This window comes from Ipomoea nil, unplaced genomic scaffold (assembly GCF_001879475.1).
Source record: "Ipomoea nil cultivar Tokyo-kokei standard unplaced genomic scaffold, Asagao_1.1 scaffold2779, whole genome shotgun sequence".
Taxonomy (NCBI): domain Eukaryota; kingdom Viridiplantae; phylum Streptophyta; class Magnoliopsida; order Solanales; family Convolvulaceae; genus Ipomoea; species Ipomoea nil.
Window position 1 is genome coordinate 4,047,213 of NW_017619207.1, and position 25,231 is coordinate 4,072,443.

Here is a 25,231-nt window from a genome sequence, read left to right on the forward strand (position 1 = left end):
TGGATATCCCGATTTATTTATAACTTTTACATGCAACCCAAAGTGGCCAGAGGTTCAACGTTTTTTACAGGATCGAAGGTTGAAAGCCGAAGACCGACCTGACATAATTTGCAGGTTATTCAAGATGAAGTTGGATTCCTTGATAGCTGACTGTCGAAAGAACAAACTATTTGGCTCTGTGGCTGGAGGTAATATTTTTGTTTAGTCTTATACCAATTTTTTAAAATTTTTTAAAAAAATTCTTTCTAAGATTTGTTATTGCGATTATGTTGCAGTTATATATACCATTGAGTTCTAAAAGAGGGGTCTTCCGCATGCTCATATACTGCTGTTTTTTGAGAAAAATAAAGAAGTTAGTCAAGTTGTTACTCTAGAAAAAATCATTTCGGCTGAGATACCAGATCAAAATACAGATGTAGAATATTACAAAGTTGTAGAGAAATTTATGATGCATGGTCCATGTGGAAAAGCAAGGTGCAATTCTCCATGTATGGTAAATGGACGATGTTCAAAACATTTTCCTAAGAGATTTGTTGAGTGTTCTACATTTGATGACGATGGGTATCTGTTATATAGACGGAGAGACAACGGCAGTATAGTTACAAAGAACGGCATCTCCTTGGACAACAGGTATGTTGTACCGCACAATAGACATTTATTACTTAAGACCGTCATATAAATGTCGAGTGGTGCAACCAGTCCTGTAACACCCCGTGTTACGACCGTCAAATCCGAATTAATTATTAAATTAATCCCGCTAATTAAAATAATTAAAATGGATTTAATCCAATTATAATTCCCTTAATTAACCTAGGTGGTCCACGATGAATCGTGAACCCTTACCTGAACAAGGAAACTTAAACCCATAGGGAATAGGGAAAGCGGACCTTATTACTCAGACCTTGAATAGGTTTCCCTTAGACATATAAATAGGAGATTAGGAAGCAGATAAAACCCTTCCTCTCCCTTCCCTCACACAAAATCACTCGCATGAACCCCAACAGAGGAAATCCCCCACCAGCTAGCCTAGGAAGATCAATTGGAAGAAGAATCTTAGAGAAGAACCTTAGTAGCCAGGGATATTGGTTAGGCCTAAGAGGTAACCCATGTCTCAACAAAACCTATTTTCCTTGCTATATCTTATTCATTGGCTCCTTTGATAATCGTATGTGCAATTCTGTGATTGAGTCTTGAACCTTGCCTAGGATTTATATTGTGCTTATTTGATAATCTTGATGTTCTTGGTATTGTGATTGACTGTATGTATGATCTTGTATTTTGATTATCTCTAGAGCCCTAGGTTTATATCGTGGATTTCGTATGATGATGTTCTTGGTATATTTGGGTGGGATTATGCATGATCGGTTGTTGAGTCTAGCCTAGGACTTGTGTTTAGGACTTGCATATAGATTTCTTGGTATTCTTGTGGTTCCGGATGTTCCTGAACCGTTATATGATTAATGTGGAGTCTTGGCATGTTTAGGAGTCGTGTTAGAACGTATTTGGTGTAATTCTTGGTTTGATTCTGTTAATTGAGTCCGTGGTGTTGTCATTATGCGTTTGAATGTGTCTGGACATGGTTTCGGGTTCCATGAGTGATCCCGGGACCGAAAAGTTGCATGTGTACCAGTGGGGGTGACCACCCGCCACCTACCCACTGCCCGGGAGTACTGTTCCAGCGGGCAGCCGGCGGGCGGTGGTCTGCCCGCTGGAGTAGAAGGTAGCCGCTGGCGGGTGGTCCTCCACCCGCCACCTACCCGCTGGAATGTTAATGTTTGTCGTGATGTTTTTTTCCCGTTTGATGTTTCCCTGTGTTCCGTTGTGTCTCGTTGTACCACGTTTATCGTGTATGAGTCTCGTTTGGTGTTTTAGGTATCGTTCTAAGAATTTATGTAATACGTGTCGTTGTTGTTGCGTCTCGATTGGTATTTGATTATGTGTTGATTAATTGAATGGTGATGAGTTGTGAAATGACCGGTGTGACTGATGATGATGATGTTGATGATGAGATTGTGATTGGTGGAAATGAATTGTTGGCGGTTGGCACCACTTGTGCCTGGTCATTGTACTAAAGGTACAGGCCATAGCGGTGACTATGCTGAAGGCACACACCCACCTTAGACTTGCTTGCCATTGAGCATGGGTCAAGTTATAAGTGTTGTGGTGTTATGTTAGAGCTATATGCGATAACCCCTTGATATTGGCACTAGAGGTGCGGATCATTAAATGGCACTGCGGCACCATCTTGATATGTTGGTGGTTGATAGGCGGTTTGTCGGTGGGGGCATGTAGTTGCCCGGAGGCATAAGGGGTGGTGATATAAGGGTGGCCTGGAGGTATAGGTTGGAACTGATATAAGGACGGAGGGGAGCTACAAGCTAAGGTTGGAACTTGGTATAAGGTTGGATGATGAATTCTGTGCTTTGATGACTACAAGCTAATTGATTGTATTGAATGCCTTCGTTGCTTCTACTTGTTATTTGTATGCTTATCTGCCTGTCAGGTCTTGTATTGCATGCTTAGGATGCCTATTAGTTCTTATGATTATTCTATGTTGTTGAGTCTATTAATATGTCTTGAGTCTTGATCTTGGCTTTAAACTAGAGTCTCGTAAGTATATATGTATTCCAGTTTCAAAATGAGTTTCTTATATCTACCTATATTGTACTTAACGCGTTGGAGTGGGTTACCAACATTATTCGCTGACGGTTGTTACACCGAATGATTTTCAGGGACAGTGAGTACCTTTGGAGCGTGCTAGTTGAATTCGTGGACTTAGTTTAGATAGTACTAGCCTTGATGAGATGGCCTGCGTGCCTGGATATGTATTTGGGTATTAATTATGATTTATGCTTTGTTAGTTAGTTTAGCCTGTGCATCTGAGTTCTCTAGCTCAGATGTGGCATAGCACCCCGACTACTGTGTATTAGTTTATGCTCTGTTTGGGAATTAATAATAGATTAACCTTTATTTTATAGGTTTTAAATATCTCGAAAATTTAGGGGTGTTACAAGTCCCGCTCCATCAAGTACATGTTCAAGTATGTTAATAAGGGTCATGATCGGGTAACAGCCGAGTTCTACAAATCTGGTAATGATGAAGAGAATGGAAAAGTCATAGATGAGATTAATATGTACTATAACTGTCGGTACATATCGCTGTGTGAAGCGGTTTGGCGTTTATTTGGTTTTGATATACAACTTAGGGCTCCGTCAGTGGAAAGGTTAAGCTTTCACCTCCCCAATCAACAAAGTGTGGTGTTTGAAGATGACGATCCATTTGAGAACATTGTTAATAGACCCACTATAGCACAGAGCATGTTCTTGGAATGGTTTGAAGTTAATAAGACATTCCCATATGCAAGAAAGCTTAATTATGCGAAGATGCCAACAAGATTCGTGTGGAAGAAAAACCTTAGAAAATGGCAGCCAAGAAAAAAAGGGTTCTCAATCGGAAGGATATTTTATGTGCCGCCTGCAACTGGAGAAATCTTTTATTTGAGATGTTTGTTGAATAAAATACGTGGCCCTACAAGTTATGCAGATATCAGAACTGTTAACGGTGTCCATTATGCTTCATTTCGAGATGCGTGTTATGCACTTATGCTAGAGGTTTAGTTGATAATGACAACGAATATGTTGATGTAATAAAGGAAGCCAATCATTGGGCGTCGGGAGATCAGTTGAGGAGATTGTTTGTTACATTGCTAATGAGCAGTTGTATGGGAAAACCGGAAACAATATGGAATGCGGTGTGGCCACAATTGTCTGACGATGCACAATTCCAGATCCGTAAACAGTTGCAAAATACAGGTAAACATACTTTCTAAAGACTATTTTTGTTATATTGCGATCAAAACATCAAGTGATCTATAACGGAGTTAACTTAATGACTATTTTCTTATATGAACATATGCAGATTTAGTGTTGAATGACTCTCAAAAGATGAACTTTGCTTTAGTGGAGATTGAAAAGCTGTTATCAAACCTTGGTAAGAGTTTAAAGGACTTTCCTGAAATGCCAACGACAAATTTTGAGGCCTTTAATGTTATATCAAACAGGCTGATACAAGAAGAATTGTCATATGACTGTGTTGCACAGGAGAAAGAGAACCAGGAATTAGTATGTCAGTTAACAGAAGAGCAAAAGGTTATATACGATGAGGTGTTAACAGATGTTGATCGCAAAGCTGGAGGCTTATTCTTCGTTTATGGTTATGGAGGGACTGGTAAGACGTTTTTGTGGCGAGCATTGTCGTCCGCTTTAAGGTCTAAGAGGGAAATAGTATTAAATGTTGCATCTAGCGGCATAGCTTCTCTTTTATTACCAGGTGGAAGAACTGCACATTCTCGATTTTTCATACCGATATCTGTTAATGAAGATTCCACTTGCAACATAAGTCACGGCAGCCCATTAGCAGAGCTTATTGTTCAAAGCAAGTTGATAATATGGGATGAAGCTCCAATGATGCACAAATTTTGTTTTGAATCCCTCGACCGAACTATGAGGGATTTGTTGCGCTGCAAAAATTCAAGTAGTTATGAAATGACATTTGGTGGTAAAACAGTTGTTTTTTGTGGCGATTTCAGGTAAATTCTACCAGTAATTCCAAAGGGTACAAGACATGATATTGTTCGGGCGAGCATAAATTCCTCATATCTTTGAAAATACTGTAAAGTATTTAGGCTAACTAAGAATCTACGCCTAAGAAGTGTACAATCACAAATTGAGGCTAAAGAGATAGAGGAGTTTGCAAACTGGATAGCTAATATAGGTGACGGAACTGTTGGTAAGTCAAGTGATGGTGAAGCAGATATTACAATTCCAGATCACTTATTGCTGAAGTCCGAGGATGATCCTCTTGCTACAATTGTTGATAGCACCTTCCCTCTTTTTAGACGTGGTATTGGGGATCTGTCATATCTTAATGATAGTGCTATTTTGGCTCCAACATTGGATGTGGTAGATAGCATTAACCAATACATGAATGATCATAATCCGGCTGAGGGTAGGACTTACTTGAGTTGTGATTTTGTTTGTAAGTCATATTCAAATGTAGATATGTTAGCGGATTTGCACACTCCGGAATTCTTGAATGGGCTGAGATGTTCTAGAGTGCCCAATCATGCTTTGACATTGAAAGTTGGGTCACCTGTTATGCTCTTGAGAAATATTGATCACACACTTGGATTATGCAACGGTACAAGGTTGATTCTTACTAGGTTAGTTGATCACGTGTTGGAAGCCCAGATCATGTGCGGTACAAATGCAAGAACAAGAGTATTAATTCCTAGAATGTCACTTACACCGTCAGATCCAAGATTGCCTTTCAAATTCCAACGAAAGCAATTTCCGTTGATGATGTCCTATGCCATGACAATCAACAAAAGCCAAGGACAAACGCTTTCAAAAGTCGGATTGTTGTTGAAAAGACCTGTATTTAACCATGGTCAAATGTACGTAGCTGTTTTAAGAGTTAGTAACCCAAGGGGTTTAAAACTTTTGATTTGTGGCGAAAATGTACCATTTCTAAGTACGATTAAAAATGTTGTGTACAAAGAAGTCTTCAACAATGTGTAATAAAATTTAAAAATTGATCATTTCAAATTTATTAAGTTTTTAAAATGTATATTTTTTATCTTATTATATTACACTGAATATTCTATGTACTATATATATAGCCGTGCATTGCACGGGTGCAATAAAGAAGTCTTCAACAATGTGTAATAAAATTTCTAAATTGATCATTTCAAATTTATTAAGTTTTTAAAATGTATATTTTTTCATCTTATTATATTATACTTAATATTCTATGTACTATATATATAGTCGTGCATCGCACGGGTGTAGTATTAGTAGCAGTAGCAGTAGCAGTAGCAGTAGTAGTAGCAGTAGTAGTAGCTAGTAGTAGTAGCTAGTAGCAGTAGCAGTAGCAGTAGCAGTAGCAGTAGCAGTAGTAGTAGTAGTAGTAGCAGTAGTAGTAGTAGTAGCAGCAGTAGTAGCAGCAGTAGTAGTAGTAGCAGAAGCAGCAGCAGTAGTAGCAGCAGCAGTAGTAGCAGCAGCAGCAGTAGTAGTAGCAGCAGCAGTAGTAGTAGTAGCAGTAGCAGTAGCAGTAGCAGTAGCAGCAGTAGTAGTAGTAGCAGCAGCAGCAACCGCAGCAGTAGTAGTAGTAGTAGTAGCAGTAGTAGCAGTAGTAGTAGCAGCAGCAGCAGCAGCAGCAGGTAGCAGTAGCAGCAGCAGGAGGCAGCGGTAGTAGTAGTAGTAGTAGTAGTAATGATGGTGATGATGCCCGTGGTCATAGAGGTGAAAGTTGGAAAGAATGACAGGGATCGAGGCGGTAGTAGTAGTAGTAGTAGTAGTAATGATGATGATGATGCCCGTGGTCATAGAGGTGAAAGTTGAAAAGAATGACAGGGATCGAGGCGGCAGTGTGGGATCAACCTCTCAAAGTGAAGGGGCTCCTTGTGCGCAATTTTCGCCTCTGTGGTGGTTCATGTTCAGTTGAGTTACCATGATTTACATCATCCCAGATGCTCTGCCAGAGTTTATATCCAAATCATATAGACTATTTGTTAAATAGTTCATTCCATGGAACAATATCCCTGGGAACTAAAAGCATTACCAAACAATATAATAGACATGTTCCTCGGAATGTTATTCCATTACATGTCTATTCCGTGTACCAAACATGTCGTTAAAGTTATGCACACATTGGAATTACTTGATTCGTGGCAAATTATACTAAGGACTGCGATCCACAAAGCATTGTGGACCATGGTCCAAACGACACCGTTTCTTTTAATCAAAAGAAACGACAATCGTTCCGCGCCGTTCTGCACGCATAAAGTAACTCTGTTTGTATAACATATTCAGTTTCATTTTATATACACTGTCAGTTTCATTTCAACAGAACTACAATTTCATTTCGATATAACTACAGTTTCATTCGATACTATACACTCAAATATGTGAAACTGTTATTTAGTTTCATTTTATATACACTATAGTTTCATTACAACACAAATACAGTATCATTTCGATATAAGTCATATAACTACAGTTTCATTGGACAATATACAATGCAGTTTCCTTTCAACATAATTACAGTTTCATTTCGATATCGACATTATACACTCAAATATGTGAAATTGTTATTCAGTTTCATTTTATATATACTATAGTTTCATTACAGCACAACTACAATATCATTTCGATATAACTACAGTTTCATTGGACAATATACACTCAAATATGTGAAATTATTATTCAGTTTCATTTTATATACGCTGCAATTTCATTTCAACACAACTACAGTTTCATTTCAATTCAATTACAGTTTTGTTTTAGATACACTGTTATTTTATTTTGTAATTAACACACAAAATACGAGCTCCGTTAATATGTAACGGCAGCAATTTATTTACTTAAATAAACAACACCGTTTTTAAACCATGGTCCACAATGTAACATTGTGCCAACATATTAATTGCAAAATTCACAAATCTATTTTTAAGCACTCATGATTCTTTTCATTTTTCAGCCCCAAAAATCAATGCGTAATAAAAAAAAATTATTTATAATACCCAAAAAAAAAAAAAAAAAAAAAACAGTATCATATCCTATCCTATATATAATAAAGCTATATGGTCTTGTGAAAATTGAATGTTGCATTTAATTTTCACAAGACCATATTACTTTAAGATGTGAAAGTCTTGTGAAAATTAAATGGGCTTTAAGAAGTGAAAATTACTTTAAGATGTGAAAATTAAATGCAACATTTAATTTTCACATCTTAAAGCCATATGGCTTTAAGAAGCATGCATGCAACCCCAAAGTCTATAAGTTTGAAATTAATATATAGCATAGCTATGTGGCTTAATATTTAAGATTGTTGATGTGTATATTGAGGACTACGGAGACAAAGATGCGTTATTCGTGGATTCATCGGATACTATCCAACAACACTCTCCAACTTAATTGACGTGAAGTATGCTTAGTAACATTAAGATTATATTCTCGAATTATTAGTTCTAATCTTTTATTGATTACACACTTAATTCGATAGTATTTGGAAGAAAAAAATCAATGTTCTAACTAAGATTGTGATTTTTGTCTTTAAAGGTCAATTTTATATTGCTACATCTAGAGTTAGAAATCTCAAAGGTCTAAAAATTTTGATCCGTGGTGACTCTAAAATTGTAATTCAATTACTATTGTAGTTTACTAAGTTCTTAAAAATTTATAATATTAAATACTATGTACTAAATTTTTAATATAGTTTAAGATTTGTAGTAATCACCCACCTTAAATATTATTTTAATTGTAAATATATTTATGTTCATAATTTTATCATAGGAATTCACACATAATAATTATTAAATAACAAAAATTTTATATATGAATAAACCTCATATAGTGTATATTTTTATAACATATTTTTCGTGCATCGCACGGGACAAATACTAGTAGTGGTAAATATTTAAATGTAAATTCATAAGGTGTTCATTAGCGATTTTTGTTGCAAATATGATAAATAAAGAGGTTGGTAATTTGCTGTAAATACATATAATTTCATAGAATTTTCAGAACTCATCAAGAACCAGTACCAAATACATAGAATTTCTGTCATAGGTGAAACATTTGAACCTAATAAAAGCACATAATTCCTTATTCTTTTAGTAATATATATGCACTACAAACTACAAAGGAAGACAATAACCCCGAAGGGACGTCGAGTCTACACCTGATTCTCGCACCAGTGCCACACGCCCAGTCCGTGCAACCTATGATAGAAAAGAAAATTAGTATAAGCATTGGCCTCACAAGCTCATTCAAAGAATGAAAGAAGCAACTTTGGCACAAACTAAGCAGCATGCTCTTTAACAAGCGAACATGTAATTCGGGAATAACAAATGCACCCATGACCTCTTGGCTCTTGGATGGGGTTAGCTTGATATTATTCAATTGAATAATGTGTTCGTTATCAACTAAAAGCCTAAATTGATTGGTGAACTGAGCATCTATTTTAAATAAATAAATATATATATATATATATATATATATATATATATATATAGAGAGAGAGAGAGAGAGAGAGAGAGAGAGAGAGAGAGAGTGTGTATTGCGTTCAATAAGAACCATGCTTAACGTGAGAACTGCATGAGTGCACAAAATATACTATATGAATGCACACTAACTACTCTCAGAGTCTCCAACTTCATTTAGGTCATCCTGGCATATGTCTAGAAGTAATTAATGTGCATTCAAGTAATAGAATATGTGCATTCATGTATAGAATATGTGCATTCATGTAATAGAATATGTGCATTTTTGTAATAGATTTGTGCATTATTGTGTGCACATATATATATATATATATATATATATATATATATATATATATATATGTATATATATATAATGTTCAACATAACAAACCTCGCAAATTCCATAGGGCTCCAATAATCTTTGTAATGCAAGCAGCTTGTTAAAGGCTCCTGTCAACTGCAAAAGTTATGACAGAAATGAAATCGGTAAATTAATGGAAATGGCCAACAATAAAGACAGGGACATAGCAATATGTCCACTAGGATGTTTGTAACAAAGGGATTCGGCAGTCTGTACATATCACAATTGGAAGATGTAGGAATAACGAATGTCAACAAATAACAAAAATCTTTATTTATTTATTTATTTATCTACCTCCAATGTTATTGTATGATCAGACACATCAACTGGTTTAGCTCTGAAGATGCTGGCAATATCAAGGATATCCCTCCTAGCAGTAGCATTAACAGCCACTTTTATCAGCATCAGTTCCCTCTCCGCAAAGGGTAAACGAGTTAAATCTTGAACCTGAGCAATCCACCAACAGTTTATTAGCCTTATCATCTCACAACTCAAAAACACATGTAGGCCTATTTACTAACTGAAAAATTTTCTTGGAGAATTGGAGAATAAAAAACTAGAAACTCTATATGGAGAACAAAACCCTACCACCTATATATATAGGATTGGGATCAAATAAGAACACTGCCGTAAGAGAGAACTAGGAAGTAGGAACCACTCAGAACCGTCGATCTAGGAAAATCTAGCAGCTTTAAAGCAAGGAGAGAAGTAAAAAATGCAGTGTCATTTTCGTAAATAACTTCAACTGTGAAATTAATAATACTATAAAGTGCAAATAACAACACCATAGAGTGCACCCATCATATGTATAAGTGCAGTGAAGAGATCCAGCTTTACTTAGTTGCACTCTATAGTGTTGATAGTTGCACTTTATAGTGTTACTAATTGCACTTTAAAGTTTGAATTATTTACAAAAATGTCACCGCATTTTTCAATAAATGCACTGTAGCTTTACTTAGTTGCACTCTATAATGTTGAAAGTTGTTCCTTATAGTGTTACTAGTTGCACTTTAAAGTTTGAATTATTTACAAAAATACCACCTCATTTTTTTTCTCTAATTGCTTCAGATTCATTAGATCTTTCTAGATGGACAGCTCTAATTGATGGACTAATGGTTCTTAGTTCTCTCCTGTCGAGCAATTCTTACAAGAGTGTGCTCCTATATATATGTACTCCTATCACCACCTACTTATCCCACCATCACCTTTATCTACTTACGTATCTATCAATTGTTATGACTACATTTACTATCATCTTTTGACTTTTATTACTTATCACCATCTTCTGTCCTCTCTTTTCTCATTTAGTTACACCAACATAACCTTACCTACACTTAGGGTTAGACATTACTCATATTATTTCAATTAATACTAAGTGTAAGCCTATTTTTAGATTTTTAGGTTATTGAGTTGGATATCTTTAGTTATGCTATATCCAAACATAAATTTGGTCTGAAAGTCAAATATTAAAATTTCATATATAATAGACTTGAAAGCAAAAATTATGTATATTTCGCTCAAACCGAACATATCCAAAAATATTTTAAATATTAGGTATAAATAAACCACTCAAAATTTTAAACTTGTGTTATATTTATAACATCATAGTCCAGAAAATTGAATTTGGAAAATAAATGTTGTTGAAAAGTTTTCTCAATTGAAAACAGAAAAGTGAGAATAGAAAATAGAGAATGAAAATTGAATGAAAAACTGAAGTGAACAGGGTATGAGTGTTAAATTAGTTTTGGAGATAGGTAAGTCTCACACACACATTTCAGGGAGAAGACAGCAGGTTCAGATAGAGCAGCATTATTAGGAATATCATTCCAGGAGGAAATTTGATCCCTATTGCTGGTCACAGCAAGGAACTAGAGGGTATAGTAAGATATGTAGGATTTTGACAGAAGAAAATAAACCCGTCATTTACATATTAAGGCTATCAAACTCTGGCAGATAAAATTAGAAAAAAACTATTAACTGCATCCAAGCTTTTGTTAATAACCATCAATTTCTAGGAAGTGATAACGTAATTAGCTGCATGGCATTATATCATTTTCAAAGGTCTTACAGAAGTATTACATTTAGCATCTCAACCCAACACCAAATAGCCACTAGCAGAGAAGATTATGCATACCTCATGAATATCCACCAACTTGTAAAAGTGCTGAAGCAATTTTCTGATAGTTTCATCAGTTCCAGGAATAACTGTAGTAATGCGTGAAAGCCCCTCTCTCTCAGCAGGACCTACAGCAAGACTCTGAAAGCAATAATGGAAATGTGATCTTTAAATTTTCAAAATTAAGCTCAAGAAGAAAAATTAGAAGCATTAAAGACAGTTAAATACCACTTTTACTCTTTTAGTCCCTTGACTACATTAGCATTTCTATTTTTAGTCATCAACAATCAATTTGATTAAGTGTGGTGAATGGCTTTCGAATTGATCAAATTCAATTCAAAATGTTCAGAATTCCCCCATTCTATGGACACTCCACCATTTTGCATGTGAGGACATTTCAGACATTTTGGACTAAATTTGATCAAAAGTGAAAATGCCAATATAGTTGAGGGACTAAAAGTGCTATTAACTCTTTAAAATAAAATTACCTGAATATTATAGCCTCTTCGAGATATAACCCCAGTCAACAGGTTGAGTACTCCAGGTGAATCATTAACAAGCATAGATAGAGTGTGTGACTGAAGCCCACTTGACTGCAGCACTCAAATAAAGTTATGGCATTGTACTATTTATAGAGAATCAAAGTAACATTCTATGTCTCTCGTATAAAATCAATCAATCAATTAATCTATAAATCATGGGATCAGAATTCCATGTCTTGATTTAATGGCCTAGAGGTTGATGGAGTTACATCGCATCGGGGTAAATTTAGAAATTTAGAAAGTGCATCTAAAACTCAAGGTGTTCAAACAAAAAGGAAAGAAAAAAGCATTTTAATGCTGGAATCTGGATAAGGCTAGGGCATACAATAACTGAAACCAGAATGTTTACTTATTGTTTTAGCTTGTTTTTTCTTTTCTTTTTTATTTTTCCAGAGAAATCAGATGCTTGTAAATGATTTGCAGTTTAAAATCCTGCCAGTCCTGGTACAGAATGAGACAAAAGGTATCCATTATTCCCTCTTTTTTGCTGCCTTTTTGGTGATAACAATTTGGCTTTTTTTTTTGGTTAAAGATAAAATTAATAAGGGTAAGAGATCTAACGAGGCAAATAATGTTCTTACATCTTCATCATAGAGAACTCCCCAGTGGGCATCAAGAACCTGATTCACAAATAAGTCATCATTGGATTCCACCGGATAGACATCACCCTTCAATCAAAAAAGATTCAGTCAACACCATTATAGCAAAAATTAGAAGAGACGTTGCATACAAATCTTTAGATGAATTGACAGAAAATTGTGGTAGCAAATAAAAAGATACTAAAAGTTATAATAAATGTCATGCAAACATAGGAACTTAGGAAAGATGTCAGGAAATTCTTAAACAGTTTTACATTTAAGTATAATCAAATTAATATTTTAGGACTCACTTGCAAATGAGGGTATTTTGGTCATTTCACTGTATTCCATTTCTATTCCTTAGAGCCAACCAAATTCTAGAATATAATTCATGATGTATTTATTCTTTCAACAGGTCATACCACTTAATAGGATTCCTTTTCTATTCCTTATCTTTTCCATTATTCAGTGAAATACTATTCCTTTATAAGTAATGCATTTATTCACAAAAGTAAGAAAATCACCAAGCTGATCCTTACAAACCTTTGCAAGTTTGCCAGCATTGCAATGAGCTTAAGAGGTCCATGAAAATAATGCTCTCATCTAAACTTACATCAATGGAAAGGGCTTCTACTCTTCAAAACAATAAGGCTGTGTGTTCCATTCCAAAGTGGCTAGTGGCCACATCAATGATCAATCACTTGAGGGCTGTCACACTTAGTTTCCTATTCTATTTCCTCACCCTGCCTCTCGTCAGATTAGGAAGAGTCCCTTAACTGGCATCGCCACAGCCCAGTCAATTTGGGTGGATATTGTTGAAATTGAGGGATTGATAGGTCTGGCGGGTGGAGAATAACCACCACCCGCCAGTTAGGCGGAAGCAAAATATGTGATAACCAAAGAACAAGAGAATATAGAGAATATATTATAATGAAAGAGTACAATAGATTGTCTCTCTGTATATCTGTTCTATACTTCAATGGACCTCTATATATACTAAACTAGATACTAAATTAGTCTAGGAAACTACTAATAAGAATAGGAAACTAAGACAACTTTCCTAATATTCAACACTCCCCCTCAAGCTGGAACATTTGGAAGTTCCAAGCTTAGATTAAAACAAGCACTCTACCTCACTCAAAATTACAAGTGAAAATTAAATGCAACTAGAGGAAACAATGCGAGATGGCTTCGGAGGGACAATGCAACCCTTGGGAATGAACACGCCAGGGGCAAAGCTTGTACGAACATCCTTGGGAATGGAGGCACCAAGGGAAAACACGAACACCATCACAACAATATAAGCACTCGAGGATGGATGACTTCAAAAGAGATTACGCTATGTCTGACCCTTCCTTGGGAATGAAGACGAAGGCACCAAGAACGGAGCTGAACACAATCCTTGGGAATAAAGACGAAGACACCAAGGACCCTTGGGAATAAAGACGAAGACACCAAGGACGACACACGATCTTGGGAATGAAGATGAACACACCAAGGATAGAGTTGAACATGAACAACCTCCAGATAACACAAGAGAGCGGTAGAGACAAAAAGGGAGCAAAGAATAGCAAAGGACGCAGTAGAGCCCATAATAGATAAAATAGCAAATGATAGTAAAGGATAGCACACCGATTGTAGATAGTCACACTCCCCCTTACTTGAAACATGGGAAATAATCAAAGGCCTTTATAGTAGTGCTGAAACTGACCATCCATGGGATAAGGCATACCGGAGATAAAGAAACAAACACGGTTATACCAAAACACAAACACCATGGGAAAATGTTCGGCAACAAACCCAAAGAAGCCTTCAAATTTCACCAAAAAGTCGAAAGAAGGGCAAAACAACCATCTGAAAAATATCGCCGGAGGCAGACTCACGCGCCGGCGTGTGACGGAAGCGGTGGCGCGTGAGGATGACGGCGGTGGAGGAAAGCGATGAAATTTTCCAAATAAGGTCGCAAGAGGGAGAGGAATCCATTGGTGTAGGAGGTGAGTTCACAAAATCACCGGAGAAAAGAAGATCTGACCGGAAAAACTGAAGCAGTCCGTCGGCGGTGGTGGCGCGTGACAGCGCGTGCGGTGGCGGATGGTGACGAGTTTCCAGGCGTAGGCTCGCGACAATGATCCGAGAAAGGCTGTGGTGCAAGAATGGAAGAAAAACCACAAAGACATGTCGGATCTGAGATTGGCAGTCGCGGCGGCGGCAAACTTCGGTGGTGACGGCGGCGGCAAAAAGCTAGGGTTTATATTAGGGTTTTAATATTTGAAGAAAAACAGCCTAGGAAAGTAGGCTCTGATACCATGTTGAAATTGAGGGATTGATAGGTCTGGCGAGTGGAGAATAACCACCACCCGCCAGTTAGGCGGAAGCAAAATATGTGATAACCAAAGAACAAGAGAATATAGAGAATATATTATAATGAAAGAGTACAATAGATTGTCTCTCTGTATAACTGTTCTATACTTCAATGGACCTCTATATATACTAAACTAGATACTAAATTAGTCTAGGAAACTACTAATAAGAATAGGAAACTAAGACAACTTTCCTAATATTCAACAGATATAACAAACTGGGATATTCATTAAGCTATAGTACATCATAACATACTCCAAGAATGTACCAGTTTCAATGTATTTCAAGATTGTATTTTCAAGTTAGTGGAAATAACAAGTCCGAATGATGACAAAACTATTGTAAAAATGAGACTGTTATGCAGTATGCATGTTTGGAGACAAGATTAAGTCCAAAAGGAATCTTGGAATTACTTACCCTAGAACCATTATTCACTTTGCTCTTAATGGTTGGTTGGATGTCTTTTTGAGTTGCAGCACCATTCATTGTTTGCTCAAGGTCAGGATAAGAAGCAGCAGAAAACCTCCAAAAAGGAGCTGTCTCGCCCATCTTTTCACGTCTTAAAGCAATCTGTATTCCATCCATTTAAAAATTGTTATGAATTGTAAATATGCACAGATTGTGATTACTTGATCTTAGGGATACTTAGCATTATTGTAGGGATCGGATAGGATAGCATGATTGTAGGGATAATATTTCCTTTTCTGTATTCTTCTACATGTATAAATAGCTGCGTGTGTCACTCATCATATATGCAAAGTAGTATTTCTCTCATGGTATCAAAGCCAGGTTGAGAGAGAAAGGAAAAAATCTGATTTTTTTTTTCTGGAAACAAAACATTGCTAGACTGGAAGAATATTGGCTTCCAATCCAGGTTTCTTGAGGAAAAAATTACTTCCACCATCTCATTTTATAAGGGATAGTTGTGTTTGGCATGATTTTTAAGAAAACAAATACTATGTGATATTCAAAAAAAAAAAATACTATGTGATATTCTTTTTAAATTTTCCCATCTAAAAAGAGGTTAATCGGGACCAAAAGTTAGTGGTGTTTAAATTAGAAAAGTGAACATTATTATGGATCAGACTAAAAAAGGAAGTAGGAAAAATAAAGTGGAGCAGAAAGCCAAACCACACTAAAAGATTTAAATCCAATGTATCTCTCTACTTTTCTCAGAGATAGAACCTAAATTGGGTTGAAGTTACTCAATTTGGCCATAAGGCACATGGGCCAAACCACACTAAAAGATTGAATTCAATCAATTAGTTAGTCTAACCCATAGCCTTATAAAGCCATATGTTTCTCTCTATTTTTTCAGTGTGGGATTCTTAACATAGGTGTATGGATACCATATAACTACATACTAAGGCATTTGAAAGTTAGAAAATGAACCTTTCCGGTTCTAGCAAGCTCCTTAATTCCAAACTTCTTTAGATTTCTCAGAACAGCAGCCATCTTTCCTGGGTCACCAGTTACCTGTGTCAATGACAAGAATGAATTGTTTGTTCCAAGCAACACAAATATGTTACAAGGATATCCAAGGAAGTAGGGTACTGATATCCAAGAAAAAGAGCTTATAGTAGTATACTTGAAGTCTTGAAATGAGAACAACTGGTATTACAGCATACTCCATATAATTTTTGGCAAATTTTCTCATTCAATTTTACAGGTTCAAAGTTAAGATTCAATGGCTGAAACAGTCCCTGTCCCTCTCTTAAGTCTATGTTGACTTTTGTAAGTTCACGTAGTTACAGAAACAAGCTTGAATTGGGGTTTAGCACTCGGTTAGTCGGTTAGCAAATATTTTCTCAGTTAAAGGACATCTTTCAAGCGATCTTACTGATCCTTGAGACAGACAAGATGGAAATTATAGCATATACAACAGATGAGGCATACACAGAATCACACCCAAAAAGAAATGCATTTTATTAAAGAATAATATACTCAGGTATTGTCAGATCACATGAGACTGAAAAGTGGCATCTACTAATTAGATTTATTAGAATGGCTACAGAGCTAGTAGCTAGTTTAAACTGGGTAGTTTAATACAAAACCGAAAGTCTTAAATTTGTGTAACAAGCTCTAGATGAGTGAAGTCAATAGCAACCAAATCTGCCTTCATATCATTGTCATTAAACAAACAATGCAGTCTTGGCGTTCTGATATTATATGCAATTTTTTACTTCTAATCATGGATGCAAAACATATCAGATTCAAGAAGAGATAAAGTCTGCCAATATCTGGTGTTCTCATTTACTTTTTTACTGCATTAGTACATTACAAGCTGAACAAATAAAACCTGCAGTAAAAATGAATATTCATATTACTGAAATTAGATAATAATATAAATCAAACACCTAGAACAAAAAAAAAAAAAAAAAAAAAAAAAAAAAAAAAAAAAAAAAAAAAAAAAAAAAAAAAAAAGAAAACCTTGGTGCAGGGTTCTTAATAACATGGAAATGCAATAAAAGAGTCACCTCTATGGTGACAAAGTGCTCAGATATATCCACAACTTTTGCTCGAAAGATATCTGCCAACCACATTATCTGAATATAATAGACGGACAAGAAAAATCTCATGTTACTCACAAAAGATGAATAATATTGAATTATTGATATGGAAATTACAAGAAACAAAACCTCATTTTTTAAACAGCTCTTAATGTCCAAATGATATTTAAGGAACATAAATTTAAACAAAATATAAAAAACATAAATACAAACTCAGACAAAAGATTTCAGAATAGAATTTCTAAGAGACATTCAGATATATCTGCATACTTGATTTGTTTCTCTTTTATTTTTTTATTTTATTTTTTGTCCTAAGTTTATGTTATTTAGCCAGGTTTTAAAAAGTAGGGTGACCCAAAATCTGAAGAAAAAAAAAAAAAACCAACCATTATGCCAGGGGAATCTATTAAGTAAACAGGTGTGATTTTATAAAGGACTATAAGCAAAAGAGCTCATGTTTCAACAAGAACCATTAACCACTCATCTAAATTATTTTACTTTTCTTTTTAAGGTTTTAAGAGGATTGTAAACATGATAAGCATGACAATATTATTATACTTTTTGTATTTCTAAATATGCATTTACTAATGTCATGATGCTATACTACAGTTCATAAAAGTATAAAAGATGGTGTGTAATTGAATATTTCTTAGGATATCATGATCTATAACCAGGTTTCTTGGGTACTAGGTTGAACCTATACAGATATAGGTGCTGGATCCAATATTTTGTAATGGTGGTGTGGGATCTGGAACAGGTTCTAAGTTGGAACCTATGTAAACCTGTACCTGCACATTCCAATAATTAGCCCCTTAATTTCCTTTTAGATTGGAAGCTCCTATTACCAGAATGGCTTATTAAAATGGATGAAATTCTGTGTGTGCTACTATTTCTTTCCTTCACATTTCTATCCCTTTACTTTTAGAAGAAGAATTAATTCTACTAAAAAAAATGAAAGATCTTTAAATACTTCTGCTTTTGTGCTCAGTTCTGCATTTAGCTTTATGAGCATCAATTCCCGTTCTACTTGAGGCTCTCTTGATAGATCTTCCACCTGAAAAGGAGGCAGAACAAAATTAATAAGTGTAGAGTGGAGCAAAAAGTGGACCACTATGATTGATTAAACATAAACATAAGGTTGAAAGTAAATAAATAAATAAATAACCCATTGTTCTTGAAAATGAAGCATAAACCGATCAGAAATTAGACTAGATTCATTCAATTTGTCATGTATTCTTGTGTCTTCCTTCCAATGTATCAAAAATTGGACTAGGTTCGCTAGAGTAGCATTTACTTCAATGTTAAATGAACTTTTAGCTTTTAGGTCAAAATTCAAGAATGAAGCTAAGTGAAAGATATCATTTCTCCAAATTAAATTAATGCTTGAGTCAACATGCATCAGAAAGTGATAACCTTTGATTTCCGAATTCTATAATAATCTACTTTTAATTTAACCTTTTTCCATAGATTGAAGAATGGAACATCAAAAAACACCATTTAGAAAATTAAATGCTTAATTTCCAGATTGTGATTAAATCATTTAGATTAACAAGGACATCCTGTTTATCAGGAGTTCAGGACTACAAGCAGGGAGAGTTACTTATTATGTGTTTGTGTAGCTGTTTATGCTTAGTAGGTGAATTTTATATAAGTTCCCAACCACACACAAGCTTCTGATTTACTGTGAGGCATGACTTGTATGACAGGCATTCTCAAACCCAGCGGCAAAAGTCGGACCAAAGTAGATAGTAAAAGTTCAGAAATGACCTTCAAGACATTCACAAGCTTGTTGAGTTGCTCTACAACTTGTTGCAGAACCTTGTCAGTTCCAGAGACAACTATGGTAAAGAGAGCCTTATCTTTGTTCAAACCAACAGCAAGAGACTCAATGTTGTAGCCTCTCCGTGCAAAAACTCCAGCTATTCTGTTTATTATACCACTTTCATCCCCAACAAACACCGAAATAGTATGGCGCTTTACCCTGAGATATACAAAGTCAGATTTGCCAGCCAAAAATGACAGATACATATAGCATACAAAAATACAAACACCATCAAGATCTAGAGAAAGTGAACATATCTATTGAAGATTAGGAAAAAAAACCATAAAATTATGAATATTATTTCCCACACTCAAAAATTATCCATGGTACAAGGTTCATAGTCTAAGATAAAACAAAGAGTCCCTGTACAAAATAGTGTAACTTTGATCCAATACAGCTTAACAAAGTCACTTTGCATCCAAATGGCATGTTCTAGATTAAGAATATGAACAGTTGAATGCACAACTTTTTATAGCTGGGATTTTTACAATTCAACTTCAATGGTTGGCGATCTGATAAACAGATTCAGAGATGGTGTTCTGCATGTTATATTGAGAAAGTTGTTCTTATTTTATTACAATTACATAGTTCAGTTATTTGTAAACTATTAAATAGTCATTTAGCTTATTACTTAGTTTACTAATTTGGAAACTATTAAATAACTATGTAGCTTATTACTTAGTTTAGTTATTTAGAAATTACTAAATAATTATTTAGCTTATTACTCTTAGCATTTAAATTAATTCAATTTAATTACTTGAAAACTACTAAATAATTAATCATTTTTAGTTTAGGAATCAGCCCTATAAAAGAGTGTTATTAAGGATTGTTATTCGGAAATCGGAATAATAGACAAGCAAAAATATAACCCTAAACTAAAGGGGCGAGAGTTTTGGGTCTCAAGCAAACCCAATGTTTTCTTTTTTCTTTCTCGGTCTTTCTTTTGTGTTTTCTTGCCCATGATGTGAGCACATAACATTGATTCCGTTGCCAGCGTTATGGGCATCACTCGGTCCGAGTTTTAAGCTCTTAAAGAATCAATGAATGAGTTGAAAGAGTCAGTGAAATAGTTATGCAGATGTGGCCTTGGAGAATTGGGTGAAGATGGCAATGAACTAAAGCAATGTATTACTAAATTCCTCAATGACGCAAAACAGCAAAAATTGATAAGCCCATTTCATTCAGAATTCAGCAAACAGAGGGTGATATTACTTCACTCAACATGGATGGTTCACCATTCACAATCATTGTTGATCACCAATGTGGAGATAGCGTGATTGCAAGCCAATATTTCGGCTAATCAGTCTCATGTTGGTGATAATTCAACACAAAGGGCTGTTTACTTGAGTTTATAGAAATTAAGCTAGGTTGTATCCCTTCCAAAAGCCCTCCAACGCATGGGAGGGTTATTTTGCCGCTCTACAACCTCATCTCATTTCATGATTGCTCCATATGGATTGGAGTTCGTCTTCTCACCGTTGTTGGCTCATCAGCTAATCTTTCAGATGCCAATTGTGGCTCTACCATCCATGATTCTTGTGGTGATGCCTACATGATGCATGAGGTTACCAACCTGCAAGCTTGATGTCCCAGAGGTGTAATGATACATGTTGGGGGCGTGGTTATTTAAAATTTTGTTCTTATTTTATTACAATTATTATTTGAAATCTATTAATTAATTATTTAGCTTATTACTCTTAATATTGGAAATAGTTTAAACAATTGAATTGTTTAGATATTAGTCAAATTACCAAATAATTAATCATTCTTAATTTTAAAATCGTCATAATCAGCCCTATATAGGGTGTTATTTGGAATAATAGACAAGCAAACTTAGCCCTAAACTAAAAGACAAGGGAATAATATAGTTTTTCTTTTCCTTTTTCCTTCTTTTCTTTAGTGTTTTCTTGGCCGTGATGTGAGCACATAACAAAGCTCCATTGTGAAATCATGGAGGAGAAGAAAACAAACTAAAGAGGGTAAGCGGCAAGAGGATCGGAAACGGGATTCTAGGAACCAGTGTCTCTATACAACACTACAGCAGATGCTCTATCAACAACAACCAATGAAACAGTGATGCAGGGCAAATACACAAATTAGAAGACAGTAAAACCACCAAATGAAATAAGATACCGACTTTAAACTCGATAGAATTTCAAAACGACAACTGTTTATGATTCAATTTTAGAACAAATGCTTAGTTAATTACCCTGCAAAACATTAACACATATATCGGATGCATCATCATTTATATGTATAGAGAGAGAGAGAGAGAGAGAGAGAGAGAGAGAGAGAGAGAGAGAGAGAGAGAGAGAGAGAGGGATCTATACCGAGAGACGGAAGGGGGAGGAGAAGAAACGGAAACAGCTACAGTCTCGGCACCTTTTCCGGCGGCATTTGCAACAAATGGCGCGAAATGTGTTACTTTTGGTCGGAAAACCGCTCTGTTAAGTGGACCTGGCTTGCTAAATGCTGGAAGAAAACTCTTTCTCACGCCCGGACACTGCGACACCGCCGCCGCCATAGTAGTTGAGCCGCCCATCTCACACACTTAGCTCAGCTCAGTTCAGTTCAACCAGCAATGATACAAATACAGAAATTGTGAACTTGCGGCGGAAGCCTAAAAAGTGTGCTGCATAAAACACGGTGTATTAAAAAATTAAACTTTTTATTAAAAAAAAAAAAAAAAGAGTAAAATACTGAAATCCTCATAATTCATAAAACACGGGGCAGGGGTTTTCTTGCGTTACAGGAGGATGTACGGAGTTAAAAGGAACAGAGAAGAGGGTCCACACGCGTGACGGTGTTCTTTTTAAAGACATTCTCAATAATGAGGATTTTGGTGTAATTTTTTAAGAAATTTTTGTAAGTGTGATTAGAAAAGAGAAGATGATAGGAAAAAAAAAATTAATTTTTTACCATAAAGAGAGGATGTCAAGACAGCGGGCACAATAGCAATGGAAAAAGAGAGATGATGGACAGATGGCGCAAAATAATAAGATGGCAGAACAAATTGTCTGCAAAATCTTATAACTTACAAGATGAATATTTGACTAAAATTTGATCTTCCTATTTGTTAAAAAGTAAGCCATGTGAATTTTAGGGCTCGTTATTTTCAAAAAAAAAAAAAAAGAATTTTAGGGCTCGTTTGGTTCGCGGAAAATATTTTAAGGGAAGTGGAATTTGAATTCCATGGAAAAACAATTACTAGGAAGATGAATTTCATTATTTGGTTGGTGGAAAAAGAATTACTGGAAATACTAATTCTATTGTTTAGTTAGATTTGGAATTGTAAGGAATAATGAGTATAAAGACTTATATGTCCCTACAAATTAATAAAAGTAATATAATTAAAAAAGAAAATAAGAGTAAAATATGCAATCTATTCACTTTTTCTTCTCATGTTTCATGGAAAACAAAAGCCTTGGTTGGACCAAGGATTTTGTTTTCCTCAAATTTGAGGAATTCATTTTCCATGGAAAATGAATTTCATGAACCAAACACAAGAAAACAACATTTTCCTTCACTATAAGGAAAATGTTTTCCTTTGGGAAAACATTTTTCATGAACCAAACATCCCCTTACTATTCCAAAATTAGGGAATGCATCCCTATTGGGGATGTCCTAAAGTTGGCAGTCATTTTTGCTATGTTAGGAGTAGGTGGATCATGGTCTCTACAACAAATTACAATGGGTCACACTTTGTTAAACCATCTATAACAAATTACAATGGGTTACACTTATGTTAGACCATCTCACGGATCTTTATTCGTGAGACAGGTCGGGTCAATGTGCAAATGTAATACTTGTACTAGCAAAATGCAATATTAAATATTACATTTCATATTGACTCGATTCGTCTCACGGACAAAGATCCATGAGACGGTCTCACACAAGTTTTTACCAATTACAATTGTTATAGAGGGACCATGGCCCACATATTACTGTGCGGATCATGATTATTGAATGAAACTATAATACAATTACAATGATACTTTAGTGTTGTCATAATGAAATTAATACGCGTGAAAAAATAAAACTAAAAAACAAAGCCCATTCAACAATATATATTGTCAAATGAAATTGTAGTATAATTAAAATGGTATTGTAGTGTTGTTATAATGAAACTAGTGTGTGGAAAATGAAACTAAAATCCAGAGTCATACAAAAACATATATTGTTAAAATGAACATAGAGTGTAATTAAAATAATATTTTAGCACTACTATAATTAAACTAGTGTGTGTGGAAAATGACATTACAAAATAGAGCTCATGCAAAAATGTATATTGTCAAATGAAACTATAGTATAATTAAAATGCTACTTTGTTATTGCTATAATAAAATTAGTGTGTGTGAAGAAATAAAACTGAAAACAAAATATTATCAAATGAAATTGGAATGTAATTAAAATGATACTTACTTCATGGACTAGGGTAAAATTTGCCAACAAATTATACTATAGAAGTATGTGTGACACTACATTTATCATTACATTTTATGGAGTACTTTAATTGGTGGGATTAATATCAAATTAGTTACTATTAATACCAGGACTATGTGGTCCAATGGTACCTGGGTTGGACTTTTATTTGGAAGGTTATGAGTTCGAGCCTCAGTGGAGGCGTTATTAGCTCTTTGTGTTTTAGTAGGTTGAGAAAGTATATGAACAGATACTACATTGTAATAGAGCTAGTAGCATTCAAAAAAAAAGTTACTATTAATATAAAATTTGACTATTTAAGTATTTAATTTAATTTTTAAAAATTCAATTAAGTCTTTAAACAATATAAATTCTTAGAATATACTAAAAATGGTCGGCAAATCAACTACTAAATAATGTAATGGTAATTCTATTATCATTCTAAATAAGTGATCACATGATCGAACCCTAGTGATGGGGCATTGATTCTTTGAGCTCAAAAATATTGTGAAAGTATAGAACATATTTTTTTGAATGATACTGACTCTATTACAATGTAGTATCAGTTCATAACTACTTTCTCAACCTACTGAAACACAAAGAGCCAAGAGTCAATAACACCTCCACTGAAGCTCAAACTCACAACCTCCCATATGGGAGAGTTCAACCCGGGTGCCATCTGTGCACAAGGTGATTGAAATAAATAATCATGAGTGTTTCAAAAAAGAAATGGGTAATTTAATAATCTTAAATTTAAAAAAAAAAATAAATAAATTGGAAGGCAGCGAACATTGATGTGTTCCAATTATTTATTTATTCTAAGATTATTAAAATAAAATAAAAATTAATTTTAAAAAATTTTACAAACACGCCAGTGATTTACCTAAATTACATGCCATTTTTTATGCAATTGCAAGAATTTGTTTTATTCTGGAAGTTATTTGTATTTTTAAAATTTTGATAGTTAAATTGTACTTTTATACTAGTTTTTCACGCGCATTGCGTGAATGAGATAATATCTAATGTTTATTTTTAAATATAAGTACTTCAAAGTATATCAATACAATATTATATAAGAGATGTTCATGCATAGGTAAATGAATGTTGAATTTGTTCATTTAAATCGGTAATTCAAAGTATATGAATGCAAGATAATATAGGAGAAATTGATTATAGTTGTCACTCAAATAAATGTTTGCAACTTTGTAATGTCTGAGTTGTACTATGAACTAGGGGTGGACATTTCGGGTTTCGGTTCAATTTTTTTTGGTTTCGGTTTCGGTTTCGGTTTTTCGGTTTTAAAAAAGTTAAACCATTCGGTTTAACATTAGTGTTCGGTTCGGTTTGAAACGGTTTGGTTTCGGTTCGGATTTAATTCGGTTCGGTTTAAAATCTCCAAATTTCAACATTTCCTAATTTTTCGAACATACTACCAAACAATACATATTCACATAATCCAAATTCAAACTCTAA

The 25,231-nt window shown here is 34.8% G+C and overlaps 1 protein-coding gene across 1 annotated transcript; it reads right to left on the bottom strand.

Moving 5' to 3' along the window:
- Positions 1–8,548: 8,548 nt before the first annotated feature.
- On the bottom strand, positions 8,549–21,966 carry LOC109157379 (acetolactate synthase small subunit 1, chloroplastic-like). Its single transcript, XM_019305293.1, has 12 exons — positions 21,667–21,966; positions 19,282–19,495; positions 18,485–18,568; positions 17,482–17,550; positions 16,397–16,480; positions 15,422–15,574; positions 12,647–12,733; positions 12,012–12,116; positions 11,542–11,664; positions 9,702–9,854; positions 9,438–9,503; positions 8,549–8,782 (listed from the first exon to the last, which is right to left on the bottom strand). The coding sequence occupies exons 1-12, from the start codon at positions 21,876–21,878 to the stop codon at positions 8,699–8,701; spliced, it is 1,434 nt and encodes a 477-aa protein (XP_019160838.1). The 5' UTR covers positions 21,879–21,966; the 3' UTR covers positions 8,549–8,698.
- Between the last annotated feature and the right edge of the window lie 3,265 nt (positions 21,967–25,231).